Below are 12,124 nucleotides of genomic sequence, written 5' to 3'. Positions count from 1 at the left end.
AAGTCAGTCACACGGTTATTAAGTCAATCACCACAGTTGTTAAAGTTAGTCACACGGTTGTTAAGTGAACCTGGCTCCCCCCTTGACTTTGCTCGACAGAAGGGGATGGCATGACCCCGGGACACTGCAACCGTTCTTAAGAATGAACCCCTTGCCAAGTGTCCCAATTTTGATCCCATGACTTCAGGGATGCCACACATCGGTTGTTAACTCTGAAAAACCATCCTTTCTCAATGCCTTTGTAACTTTGAACCCTCTCTAAATGAACTGTTGTAAGTTGCGGACTGCCGGTCATCTCTCTCTTGGCTACCTATCCAGGCACAGGAGGGGGAAATCAAAGGGACTAGAATTCCTTCTGGTTCCCCTCCATTTACGGGGCTTCCAAGCCCTCCGTGATGAAATGCAGGCTTTTGTTCAAAAAACTGTCACCACATTCAAAGCACGGGGCCATTTGGAGACCCGCATCTGAATGAATTAATCTCCGAACTGCCTTCTCGACAAGCATGAGATTCTTTTGAACTCCGAATGACAAGGCCGGGTTATTTTAACGTATTCATTCCTGGAGGCTTTCTGGGGGATAATACCCAAAGTTTGGCACCGAGAGTTAAAGCAAAGATATCAAGTCTTTAATCCCCTCCCGAAAATGCTTGCCTACAAAGGTATTTTGAATTTTTGATAGCACACAGGCACAGCCCTTTCTCTTCCCTGGTATAAAAATCATCTCCGCTATAAAACCGGATGCCATTGATCGCCAGGAAGGCCGTCTTATCTGCTTCCTAATTTGGGCCCGTAACTGTCTCCTGACATACCTATGGGCCCATCACGCGACGGAGGCTCAGCTAAGCGGGCATTAGGCGGATTGTAGAAAACAAAAAAAAAGAAGCAGGAGGCTGAAGAAATTAAAGACAAGAAAAGAGAATCCATCTGCAAGAGGTTTCAAGGCTGCCCTGCTCAGCAGGGATTTGATCAGCCAAAGCTTTCTTAAAATGATTTCCCCCCCCAATAAACGAAGGTGAGAATTTCATCAGCGGGTTTGCTGAGACAGGGGTCCCCAACCCCGGGACTGTGGCCCACCTCTGGCCTTGAGCAGTTTGCAACCGGGCCGTGGAAGTGGCAGGTGAATGTGCATATCTCCACTTGCATAAGCAGCAGGTGACCACATGTGCTCCATCCGCATGAGCGATGGGATCCAGCGCAAATGGAGCTGCGTGCACGCACGTGCCCATTATTCATGCAGAACCATCCCCTCCCTCCTCTCCTTCCCGACAGTCCACAAAGCTGAAAAGCTTTGGGGAACTCTGTGCTGGGTGACAAATCGCCTGCCCCAAAAGCAGCCTGTATAGGGAGCAGCACAACGGCTTGGGGCAAACTCTGACCAGCAGCAAAGTCTAACCTGCTTTTCCACATAGCATTGGCTAACCCAGAGGTCCCCAACCTATGGGCCTTGGCCCACTACCCACTACTGCTGTGTGAATAGCTGGGCAGTGCACACACATGTGCGTGCTCACTCCGTGCCACCATTGCCACGAGTATTGTGCGGGAGGTAGCAATGTAACTAGTATTGTGCAGGTGGCAGCACTGCCACGAACTTTGTGTGGGCAACGGGAGTGCCGCAAGTCGCAGGGGGGCCGGCGGCGCAATCATCATACAGGGGCAGTATCACGAGCCTTGTGCTGGGGCGGCATTGCTGTGGGCCGTGGCGCGATCCTCGTGCAGGGGCAGCTTTGCTGCGGGCCGCAATGCGATCCTTGCATCGGGGCAGCAGCACGAATCTTGCGCCAGCATGGCATCGCTGCGGGCCGCAGCACAAGCCTCGTGCTGGTGGTAGCATCGCCGTGATCCTGGCAGTGGCAACGCCACAAACCTCACAGGCGCCAGTTACTGAGAGCCTTGTATGCATGCTCGCAGCCCCGTTTGCATAGTGCGCATGCTCGCAGCCTGTTTGTATGTGCAGGTGCACGTGTGGCCACATTCACGTTCGTGCATGGGCATGTAAGACACCTGCCACTCCCTTTCCCACCGGGCCGCCAATCCAAAAAGGTTGGAGAACCCTGGGCTAACCGACTGCTTTTCTCCACCTCTGAGGATCCAGTCCTTGGACTGTGAGGAAAACAGTTGGATTGTAATGTTCAGCCATGGTGCGGCTGAAGACACGCACTCACATGTACAAGAAATCTGGAGTGTGGCACCCCCCCCCCCCTAAGCTACAGGAACACAGTGCACTGTGGGAAGCACAGTCCTCCCACGGGCAACGGTGGGAGAGGAAGAGAGAAGAAATCTCTGGGGAAAAAGAAAAGGCCTGGGCAGCGCACACACTGTGTCCATTCCAAGATCTCAGGGACGTGAGAGGCCGAAGGGAGAAAAGGACCTCTCACCTCGTTAGTCGGACACCAGACCTTCTTGTACACTTCAGCAACTGGGAGGTCCAAGCTGATGATCTTGTTGTTTACCAGAAGCTGAAACAAAACAGGAGGAAGAAAAACACAGCGGGGAGATGAACGAGGACGACTAGACCCAAGGACACTTTTTTTCTCCGTGCCATCACTCTGCTCAACAACTAATTCCCACAACACTGTCAAATTATCTAGTAAGGCTGTATTATTCTTCTTCTTTTCACCTCTCCTATTGTCTACCTCCTCATCTCCTTAGGACTATAACTTTGTGGCTGGTATATTACAATTTATATTGTTTATCCTAGTAAGAGTTTTATGTTGTTGATTGCTTATTTAGTATCCTATGACTATCGCTAAGTGTTGTCTCTTACGATTTATGATGAATGTATTTTTATGTGTTTCCCCGAAAATAAGATCCAGTCTTATTTTGCTTTTGCCTCCAAAAGAGGCAGCAGATCTTGTTTTTTTGGGGGGGGGGGGGCTTTTCCACATCTCCGGCAACAACAGCCCTGCCCAGCTGGCCCACTTCTTCTGCATCTGAAGGAGCAGCTTCATTCTGCAGCTGAGCATGGAGCTTCGGCCTGCATTTTGCAGTCAGAGGCCTTTCCGGAAAGCCACTGCAGCCGAGAACCGAGCTACAGATTGAATCCGTAGCTCGGTTCTCAGCTGCAATGGCCTTCTGGAAAGGCCTCTGACTGCAAAAGCGAGGAGAGGCAGGCTACAACAGTAAGCAGAGGCAGGGCAAGTAGGACAGCTCCACCCCTCCCCAACCCCGTCCTAGCTTGGTTTTTAGGCATGCGCCTTGCCCCAAAACCAGGGCTTATTTTTGGGGTAGGGCTTATATTAGGCCCACCCCCCAAAATCAAGCTAGGGATTATTTTCGGGCTAGGTCTTACTTTGGGGGAAACACAGCATGGTCACGATTCATCCCTTATTGCTTTTTTGGTACTCTGAGAGCTTCCGCACCGGAGACAAATTCCTTGTGTGTCCAATCACACTTGGCCAACAGAGAATTCTATCCAAGATTGAAACATGGGGAAAGGTCCACGCTTTCTGGAAAGTGGGCACTGCAGAAAGCCACAAGGGGGCCCTGCACGGGCCACCAAGGAAAAGAGCCACGCTTCGTAAGCCAAGGGGGTCTGCACAAAATCCCGGCCCCTCCCGGGGCTCGCACAGCGTGGCTGCCCTCCAGCTGATCTGGCTCGCCCGGACTCCTCACCTCCATGCCGCTGTCGTCTTCCAGCAGAGCTACCAAGTCGCAGTCCTGGCAGATCTTGTTCTTGATGTCCCTCATCAGCGGCCCGATGCCCGGCTCGTTGCTGCTGTAAGGGTTCCCGGGCATCCGGCCCTGTAGGAAATCCTCTTGCTGGGGGTCCTTCTCCAGGGTGACGAAGAACTCCGTCACTTCGTTCTCCTCCTGAAAGAGACAAGAAGTGTCAGGGGTCAGAAAGAGGGTCCTTGAGGGTCAGGGCGAAGACCCATCCAAAGGCTGTCCTTCCTGGGTCACGAGAAAAGAGCAAGGAGTGGGAGCAGTGGCTCCCCAAAGTCTTTAGGGGGGCAGCGGAGTTAAGCACCCCTCTTTGTCTTCTCTGCTCCAGAAGCCTCCTGGCTGGGCAGGATCAGGACCAGGTTGTTGCCCCCCCCCACCCTTACCGGGTAGATGATGCTGCAGAGTCTCTCGAAGATGAAAACGGGGGTCCGGTAGTCGTCCAGGCTGTAGCGCTTGGCGGTTTCTATGCAGACGGCCATGAACGCCTTGGTCTCCGACTCCGTGCCTGCAGGCGGGTTGAGAGGGGAGGGGAGGGGGGCTCACTGGGGTGTTTCCCAAAGTGGCTTCTTCCCTGGGATGGACGGGTGGGATTTGCCAGGGAGACCATCACGTGCCCCCCAAAGGAGCAAAGAAGCATTTTCTTTCCCTGAAGCTAAGTGGATGGTTTCCCTTTTCTTTGGAAGAACATCTCCAGAAGGGAGAAAACAGAACTCCTGTTTCTTTCCTGTTCCTTTTTTCCCCTTGGCTGAGTCCAGCAAGGCTAGGGTTAGAATAGAAATAGAACAGGAATAGAATAGGAATAGAATAGAATAAAATAGAATAGGAATAGAATAATAGGAGGAATGAAGAACAGAACAGAATAGAATAGAGAGAGATGGAATGGAATGGAATGGATGAGAATAGAATAGAATAGAAATAGAACAGAATAACAAAGTTGGAAGGGATCTTGTAGGTCATCTAGTCCAACCCCTGGCCAAGCAGGAAACCCTACATCATTTCTGACAGATGGCAGTCCAGTCTCTTTTCCTACAATGTCATAAAAGGGCCAAGTTTGAAGACCCCTGTCCTACACCATCTCTTTTTGGAAGCTTCCAGTGATGAAGCTCCCACAACATCTGAAGGCAACTTCTGTCCCATTGGTTGATTGTTCCCATGGGCAGGAAATATTCTCCTTATTTCTAGGCTGAACCTCTCCTTGGTTAGTTTCCACCTGTTGCTTCTTGTCCTGCCTTCAGGGGCTTTGGAGAGTAGCTTGACTACTATCTTGTCCCCCCTCGTCCTTCTCTTCGTTAAACTAGACATGCCCAATTCCAGTAGCCATTCCTTGTATGTTTTAGCCTCCAGTCCCCTGATCATCTTTGTTGCTTTTCTCTGCACTTTTTCCTAGAGTCTCAACATCTTTTTTATAGTGTGGTGACCAAAAATGGATGCAGTGTTCTAGGTGTGGCCTTACTAAGGCCTTACTAAGGTCCAACTTAGGGTTGGAGCAGGCCACACCCAGTCAAGGTGCGCCCGCCCCCTCCTGCTCCCCCAACCCCGGCCGTCTACCTGTGGTCATGTCTTCCAGCATCTCCAGCAACATGTCCTGAGTCTCATCGATCAGCTTGGTGCGCTGCACCACCAGCTTCCTCAGGCAGAGGTAGCCGTTCAGCACCGTCCCCACCAGCCGGCTCTTGAAGTGGCGCTTGATGGACTCCACTTCCACGAAGGAGGACAGGAGGCCTGGCAGGGACAGGGCGGGGAGAGCCGCTGACCAAGTGGACTGGGGTTCCCCAGAGCCCAAGAAAAACAATGGGGCGGGGGGAAGGAAGGAGGGGGGAAAAAACCACTTTGTGGAGGTCCTACCAGTGATGCTCTTGAGAGCGTAGCCCTGCTGCAGGTCGGTGCTGAGGGTGGCTTCCTCCAGGGCCAGGAGACGGGCGATTTCCTGAAAGAAGAGATGCCCAGCCTTGACGGAAAGAGTCCCAGAATGGCCAGGGCGGGGAGGAAGGACCAGGAGTGCCCCTAGGAGGGGGGGCTGAGCATTCTCCCCCCCCCAAAAGGGCTGCTTTTAACCTTCCAGAGTCTGAGTTGAATGTCTCAGGACCAAGCTGTAGCCTGTCCAGCTCTGGCCAGACTCCATCACCCATCCTCCCCGGCCGCTGTCCTTGCTGGATGGGCCAATGAGGGACGGTGCCCAGCCAATCCCCTGGAGGATCGACCCCGGTTCCAAAGCAGCACGGTGGTTTGGCTGGTTCAAAATGAAACTGAAAGGTGCAGCCCCCCCCCTCTCCCAGCCCCGGGCTCCCTACCTTGGTGATCAGGTTGCCGACGTAAGGCAGGACCCCCCTGGCTGCCAGGTAGACCTTCCAGCGGGCCGGCTTGATGAGCTTCTGATAGAGGGCCAGGTACTCTGCGGCACACTCGCCCGCCACACTCAGCTCATCCAGGTAGCTGGCAGAAAGAAGGGAGGAGGAGGGGGAAGAGGCCCTCCAGAAGTCAGAAAGCCAACGGGGAGCAGAGGGCCCCACTTCCCCAAGAGGAGGGGAGGATCCTGCTCCGGCCTTACCTGGTCAGCAGGTCCAGGACTTGCTGCTTGCGGCTGGGGATGGTGGCCAGGGCTTCCACGATGGTGCAGGCCGCCTGGCGGGCTGCTTGCGTTGCTGGGGTGAACAAGACCTGGAAAGGGGGTGGGGGGAGGAGAAGGCAGAAGATGCCCCTTGGGCACACACAGGGCACGGATCCCGCCCCGTTCCTTGCAGAATCTTCTTCCCCCAGCCCTCTGCTTCTTGGCATCGCCTGGCTCCTTCTTCTTCTGCTCCTCCACCTTTTTCTTCCTCTTCTCCTCCTCTTCTTTCCCCTTCCCCTCCTTCTTCCTCTTCTTCCTCCACCTTCTTCTCCTCCCTCCTCCTTCCTCTCCTCCTCCTCCTGTCACCTCCTCCTCTCCTCCATCTCCTCCTGCTCCTTCCTCTTCTGCTCTTCCACCTTTTTCTTCCTCTTCTCCTTCTCCTCTTCTTTCCCCTTCCCCTTCTTCCTCTTGTCTTCCTCCTCTTCCTCCACCTTCTCCTCCTCCCTCCTCCTTCCTCTCCTCCTCCTCCTGTCACCTCCTCCTCTCCTCCATCTCCTCCTCCTCCTCCTCCCCTCCGCCACCATGTGTGCATCAGGGTGTGTATGTGTGTCTCACCTGCCGCAGCCAATTGTTGTGTCCCAGCTTGAGGTCCAGGGGGCAGGTCCTCTTCCCTCGCTTGCTCATGAACTGCTTCCACTTCCAGGCGTACTTCTCCGTCAGGTAGAGGTGGCGGAGCTCCGTCCGGCTGGGAGACTTCCCGTTGGCTTCCAGGCCTAAAGGACGGCAGAGCAGCCACGGAAGTGAGGCTGGGCCTCCTTCACGAGGCCGGGCCTTCTCGGCCTTCTCTCTCAGGGCTGGGGGAGGAAGCCAGTAAGGGGGGGGGGAGGAGAAAGGCGTACCTCTGGCAGGCAGGCACTTCTTCCACACCTCGTAGGCGGCCTTGGGATCTCTCTTGAGCCACAGCTGGGCCTGGGCGTGGATTTCGTTGCTGTAGGGCTTGACGGTGGTCAGGGAGTCCACCGGCGAGTCCTGGGGAGCCCAAAAGAGAGTCTGGCAGGGCCTCGAGATGCTGCTGCCCCGGCTGCCCACCCCCGAGGCTGGGATGGGGAGGAGAGGGGGAGAGGCAAGCCGGGCAGGTACCTTGTTCTTCTTGCTGGTGGGCGCCGGGGGCTTGATCAGCTTCTGAAGGATGCGCAGGCACATCAGGGTGATGTTCTCCACCACCACCGGCGTCTTGATGTTCACGGCCATGAGGAAGAGGCTGAGGGCTGCAGCAGAGCAGACTAGGCGGTCAGCATCGGTCCAGAAACCCAAGGAATGACATTTCCCCCTCTGTCCCTTCTGTCCCAGTGAGGGTGGTGTCTCTCTCTCTCTCTCTCCCCCGGGGGGAGCAGATTCTCTGGGCCTTCTCCCACCCCCACCTCCCCACTGGCCTGCCGAGCCCCGGGGCTCACCGCAGCGCAGGCGCAACTCCCAGCAACTGTCCTCCTTGGAGATGGAGTCCGTCAACAGGAGCATCTCGTACTGAAGGCTGCTGGCCTGCAAGAGGGGAGGAAGAGGAGGAGGGTCAAGCGTCCAGCTGGCGAATTCAATATCGAAGAAACTCTACAGCCTTGAGGCGCCATAAGAGATCTATTTTTTATTGAATACACATCCCGGCATTGAAGAAGCAAAATCAACGCTAGTTTTCCCATGCGAAAATCTGGTTAGTTAGCAATAGCTTTTCATAACCCCTGCCCACCACGTGTTCACGTTGGCCAATCACATTCTTTCTGTTTGTTATGGGAAAAGTCCACTGCTCTGTCAGACATCTGCTTTGGATGACCTTGGGTCTCATGGTCCACCATGGGCTTCTTGAAACTCCTGTTTCTTTCCCAGGCTCTCCCCCCCCCATTTCTATGGCACGCTGAGCAGCGACAGAGGTTAGCGAGCCTCTTAGCAATTCAACCTTGACATGGATAGAGTGCGGGGTATTGGGGGGGGGGCTTCCAGGTGGTTGATGGAGCCAGGAAGACCTTGAAGCTGGCTCATCCCTTTGCCAGGAAAGGGAGAGGGTAGACTTGGGGTGCCATGGCTGGAAGGTCATGTTATAGAGAGGCCCCTGCCCAAGGGGCGACCGGAGAGAGAGGGAGGGAGGGAGAGGAAGCAGTGGGCCAGTGCTGCTCACCAGGTCAGGATTGGCCCAGTGGCCCTTCAGAGCTGCCGACACCTTGCCGATGATGAGGTCATTCATCTGCTGGGTGGCTTCTGGGTTATCTCTGGTTGCAGACACAGGATAAAACAACAAAGGCATCTTTAAAGTGCCACAGGGAGCCATGTCCCCACCACACAGACACACAAACACACACACAAGCTCTTCGTATGTCTGGCTCATGTAATAACACCAACACCCACGATGTCCTTCCTGAGAGAACACGACTTGAAAGCTCCCTAGCCAGTTTTGCCAGCTGCAGGAAAGGGGTCGATGGACTCAAGTACCTTCCTCTGAGTTCAAATCAGCATTAACTGATTGTCAGGTCTGCCACCTTGCCTGGCTGGCATCCTGCCCTCAAAGGCTTGGGGGGAAGAGGGCATGGGGAGAACAAATGGACAATAAACCTGTACGGAGATGTGATGGGAAAGGGAAAGACGGAACCAGTTGGTGACAGCCGATGAAGACCACTCAGCCTGAGACTGAATTGTGCCCCAAACCTCTCAGCGTTCTCAAAACACCTAAAGGGCTCTTCATTGGCTGAAGACAGACTGGTCACGAGGGAAGGGCTGGGAGGAAGGGAAAAATCTGTATCTTTTTTGCAGGGAAAACTTAGTTCTAGCTTGAATTTACTGTAGCCGGCAATCTCTAGTAAAAGAACCAAACTTAGTTCTAGCCTGACTTTACATCTCTAGTAAAAGAACCAGACTTAATTCTAGCCTGACTTTCCTGCAGCCAGCAATCTCTTGTAAAAGAATCAAACTTAGTTCTAGCCTGACTTTACATCTCTAGTAAAAGAACCAGACTTAGTTCTAGCCTGACTTTCCTGCAGCCAGCAGCCTTTAGCAAAAGATCCTATCACTTCACCCAAAGGGAGTCAGGGGTCTTTCTATCCTAAGGGACCAGACTGGGGCAGGTCTGACGCTGATCTTCAGCACTTAGTCGGTTCAAAGGCCCAAGGTTCTCCATTGCTGGGCAAAGCCAATCCAATGGAAGAGGCTGCCTGGGATCCACTGTTTCCTGTCCTGTGAAAAAGGGCAAAAAGGAAGGAGGGAAGGGCAGGCAGGCAGGCAGGCAGGCGAGGCCCACCTGGTGAGGAGGCACATGAGCTGGCGGACGTCCTCCCGCATGCTGGCGGCCCCTCGGCGCAGGTTGTAGTCGAAGAGCTCCCGGATGAGGCCCTGGGAGACCAGGATGTGGCGGATGGCAGCGTTGGTGGCCAAGGCCCGGAGCAGCGTGATGCAGTGCTCGGTGACGGCCGAGGCGCAGCCATAGCATTTGGTGGAGGAGGTGTGGCCGCAGCCCAGAACCGAGAGGGCCCGGTACTGGCTGGCGGTGAAGGTGGGCTGGACAGCCGAGCGGGAGGACTTGCTGGCGGCCTCTCTCTGCTGGAGGTCGTACTCCAGCAGCTCCTTACGGGAGGCAAACACTTTCTGCGGGGAGGATAGAGAAGGAAGAGGGCTGAGCCATGAAGCAGCACTTCGGGTGATCGAAGAGATGAATTTCCACCAGACTGACTAGCACAGGGGTCCCCAATCCTCGGCCCAGGGCACACGCACATGCTTCATTTACGCAAGCGGTGGCCGTGCCTGCCAGCCATGCACACAAATGAAGCTGCACACACATGTGCTTCCCCGCCACTCACGTGGGACCATACCCGCCCCCCCCCCAGTCTGCAAAGCTGCCTGAACTGGCAGGCAAGAGGGCGCGCATGCTCCATTTTTCCAGCAGTGCCCATGCTTGCCCACCACTCACACAAATGCCTGTCGCTCACGTGGAACCATCTCCTCCTCCTCCCCCCCAATTCGCAAAGCCAGAAAAGTTGGGGAACTCTGGACTAGCCGCCATATTCAGCCCTGACGAAGCCTGCCAGAATCCATCAGCTGTTTCTGACCTCAACAGCCAACCTGCTGGGGGCGACTTCAAGGGGAATTCTGGCAGCTGCTGTCTCAGCCTGCTTGGCCCAGACTACTGAAGGGATCCCCTGGATGACCTTGGAGTGGCCCAGATTACCTGGATGATCTTGGAGAGCTCGTCAAAGGAGTTCTTGCAGTCGCCGCAGTATTCCTGCGCTAGCTGCAGGATGTACCTGTTCACACTGGCGGAGGTGGAGCTGAGGCCTCCGCTGCCCCCGGAGTCGTCCTGGCACGGGAAGGAAGAAAGTCAGGCCGGGATGGCCTCGCCCCGCCCGGAGGAGTCCACCCAGGGGGGCTTCGCCGCCTCTCGCTACCTGTGGCTTTTCGGGCGCCGCCTCGTTCACTTTGCAGAGCAAATTCTCCAACTGGGGTCGGTGGCCCATCAGCTGGTGGTAGACCCGGTCGGCCTTGTCCAGGAGGGTGTTGATGTTGGTCACCGCCTGGTGGGGGAAACGACGCAGCATCCCGGTTATGCGTGTGTTTAACTACACAACCCTGGACTCCCAAGGCCTCTGGGACAGCAACATTCCTGCCAGCCTTCGTATGAAACAGGTCTCTATGTCAGGGGTTTCCAATCGTGGCAACTTTAAGACTTGTGAACTTCAACTCCCAGAATTCATCAGCCAGCAAAGCTTGGGGATCAAGCAGCGCTCTGCCTCGCTCCCACGTCTGGCAACCCAACCCAACCCAGGCAGTGGGTCGCTCCCAGTTTGAGCACGACCCCCGAGCTTACGGTAATGGAGGGAAAGCCCCCCTGGGAGGCCTAGATGGAGCGTGGAACTCTATTTTTGGAGTTCCTGAAATAGTCCTCGACTTACGGGGACCCCACAATTTCTGTTGCCAAGTGAGACGTTGGTGAAGTGAGTTTTGCCCCATTTGACGACCTTGCTTGCCACGGTCGCGAAAGAGAATCGCTGCAGCCAATCAGTTAGTAACCCGGTGGGTTAAGCACACCTGGCTTCCCCCCTCGAAGGTGGCAAATGGGGGTCATGTGACCCTGGGACACAGCAACGGCCGTTAAGTATGAACCGGTTGCCTGCTGTCTGGATTTAGATCACATGACTGTAGGGAGGCTGCAAAGGTCGTAACTGTGAAAAACGGTTGTCAGTCCCTTGTCTCAGGGTTGTTATCACTTTGGTCACTAAACAAGCTGTTTGAAGTCGAGGGGGGGGATTACAATATACTCTCAAAAGGTGGACAATTGGTTTCCTGGGGGAAGTGAGGCTACAAAATCTCCCTCCCCCCCCTCAAAAGGCAGGTCTCCTCCTCTTCCCTCTCCTTCTCCTCCTCTTCCTTCTTCTCCTCTTCCTCCTCCTTCTCCCCTTCCTCTTCCTTCCTCTTCCTTCTCTTCCTTTTCTCCACTTCCTCCTCCTTCTTCCTCTTCCTCCTCCTCCTCCCCTTCCACCTCCTCCTCCTCTTTTTCCTCTTCTTCTCCTCCTCCTCCTCCCGCCGCCCCTGACCTTCTTCCGGTCCTCTTCATTCTCGATGGGGTCCACCGCGCAGCACGGTTTGGCAAACAGCATGAAGTCGAAGCGGGCGTATTTGCAGAAGCCGCAGGCGTTGCAAAGGAAGGGGTCCTTCTCGTCGTAGTTGATCGACCTGGGAATCAGCAACAAGGATGTGTATGTGTGTGTGTGTGTGTGTGCTGAAATCTCATCCTCGCTCCCCAAAAGAGATGCCTCGGATGTGGGAAACCCAAATCTCCTTCTAGGGCCGGGCGTGGGACTTTGGAAAGCGAGGCCCAGCTCAAGAGCAAAGATTTCTGTGGCTGTGGGGAAGAGAGTCACCCGGAGGCCCCCTCTTCCT

At 54.9% G+C, this 12,124-nt stretch overlaps 1 protein-coding gene across 5 annotated transcripts in view; it reads right to left on the bottom strand.

Moving 5' to 3' along the window:
• Nucleotides 1-12,124, bottom strand: part of UBR4 (ubiquitin protein ligase E3 component n-recognin 4) — a 109,458-nt gene that overhangs the window by 14,571 nt on the left and 82,763 nt on the right. For all 5 annotated transcript variants that reach the window (XM_039355042.1, XM_039355043.1, XM_039355046.1 and 2 more), the window contains 16 exons: nt 11,779-11,917; nt 10,633-10,758; nt 10,416-10,544; nt 9,492-9,835; nt 8,379-8,469; nt 7,666-7,750; nt 7,352-7,479; nt 7,111-7,240; nt 6,827-6,984; nt 6,212-6,321; nt 5,955-6,096; nt 5,509-5,590; nt 5,212-5,385; nt 4,047-4,168; nt 3,613-3,810; nt 2,376-2,456 (listed from right to left, as the gene is read on the bottom strand). In XM_039355042.1, coding sequence (XP_039210976.1) covers nt 2,376-2,456; nt 3,613-3,810; nt 4,047-4,168; nt 5,212-5,385; nt 5,509-5,590; nt 5,955-6,096; nt 6,212-6,321; nt 6,827-6,984; nt 7,111-7,240; nt 7,352-7,479; nt 7,666-7,750; nt 8,379-8,469; nt 9,492-9,835; nt 10,416-10,544; nt 10,633-10,758; nt 11,779-11,917 — 2,239 coding nt within the window. The remainder of the gene's footprint in view (nt 1-2,375; nt 2,457-3,612; nt 3,811-4,046; nt 4,169-5,211; nt 5,386-5,508; nt 5,591-5,954; nt 6,097-6,211; nt 6,322-6,826; nt 6,985-7,110; nt 7,241-7,351; nt 7,480-7,665; nt 7,751-8,378; nt 8,470-9,491; nt 9,836-10,415; nt 10,545-10,632; nt 10,759-11,778; nt 11,918-12,124) is intronic.

The sequence above is a fragment of the Crotalus tigris genome, unplaced genomic scaffold (genome assembly GCF_016545835.1).
Source record: "Crotalus tigris isolate CLP2741 ecotype Arizona unplaced genomic scaffold, ASM1654583v1 scf7180000018590.67127310178:1205815, whole genome shotgun sequence".
NCBI classification, from domain to species: Eukaryota; Metazoa; Chordata; class Lepidosauria; order Squamata; family Viperidae; genus Crotalus; species Crotalus tigris.
Note: the sequence above shows the minus strand (reverse complement) of the source record. Positions and strands in the feature narration are given on the sequence as shown.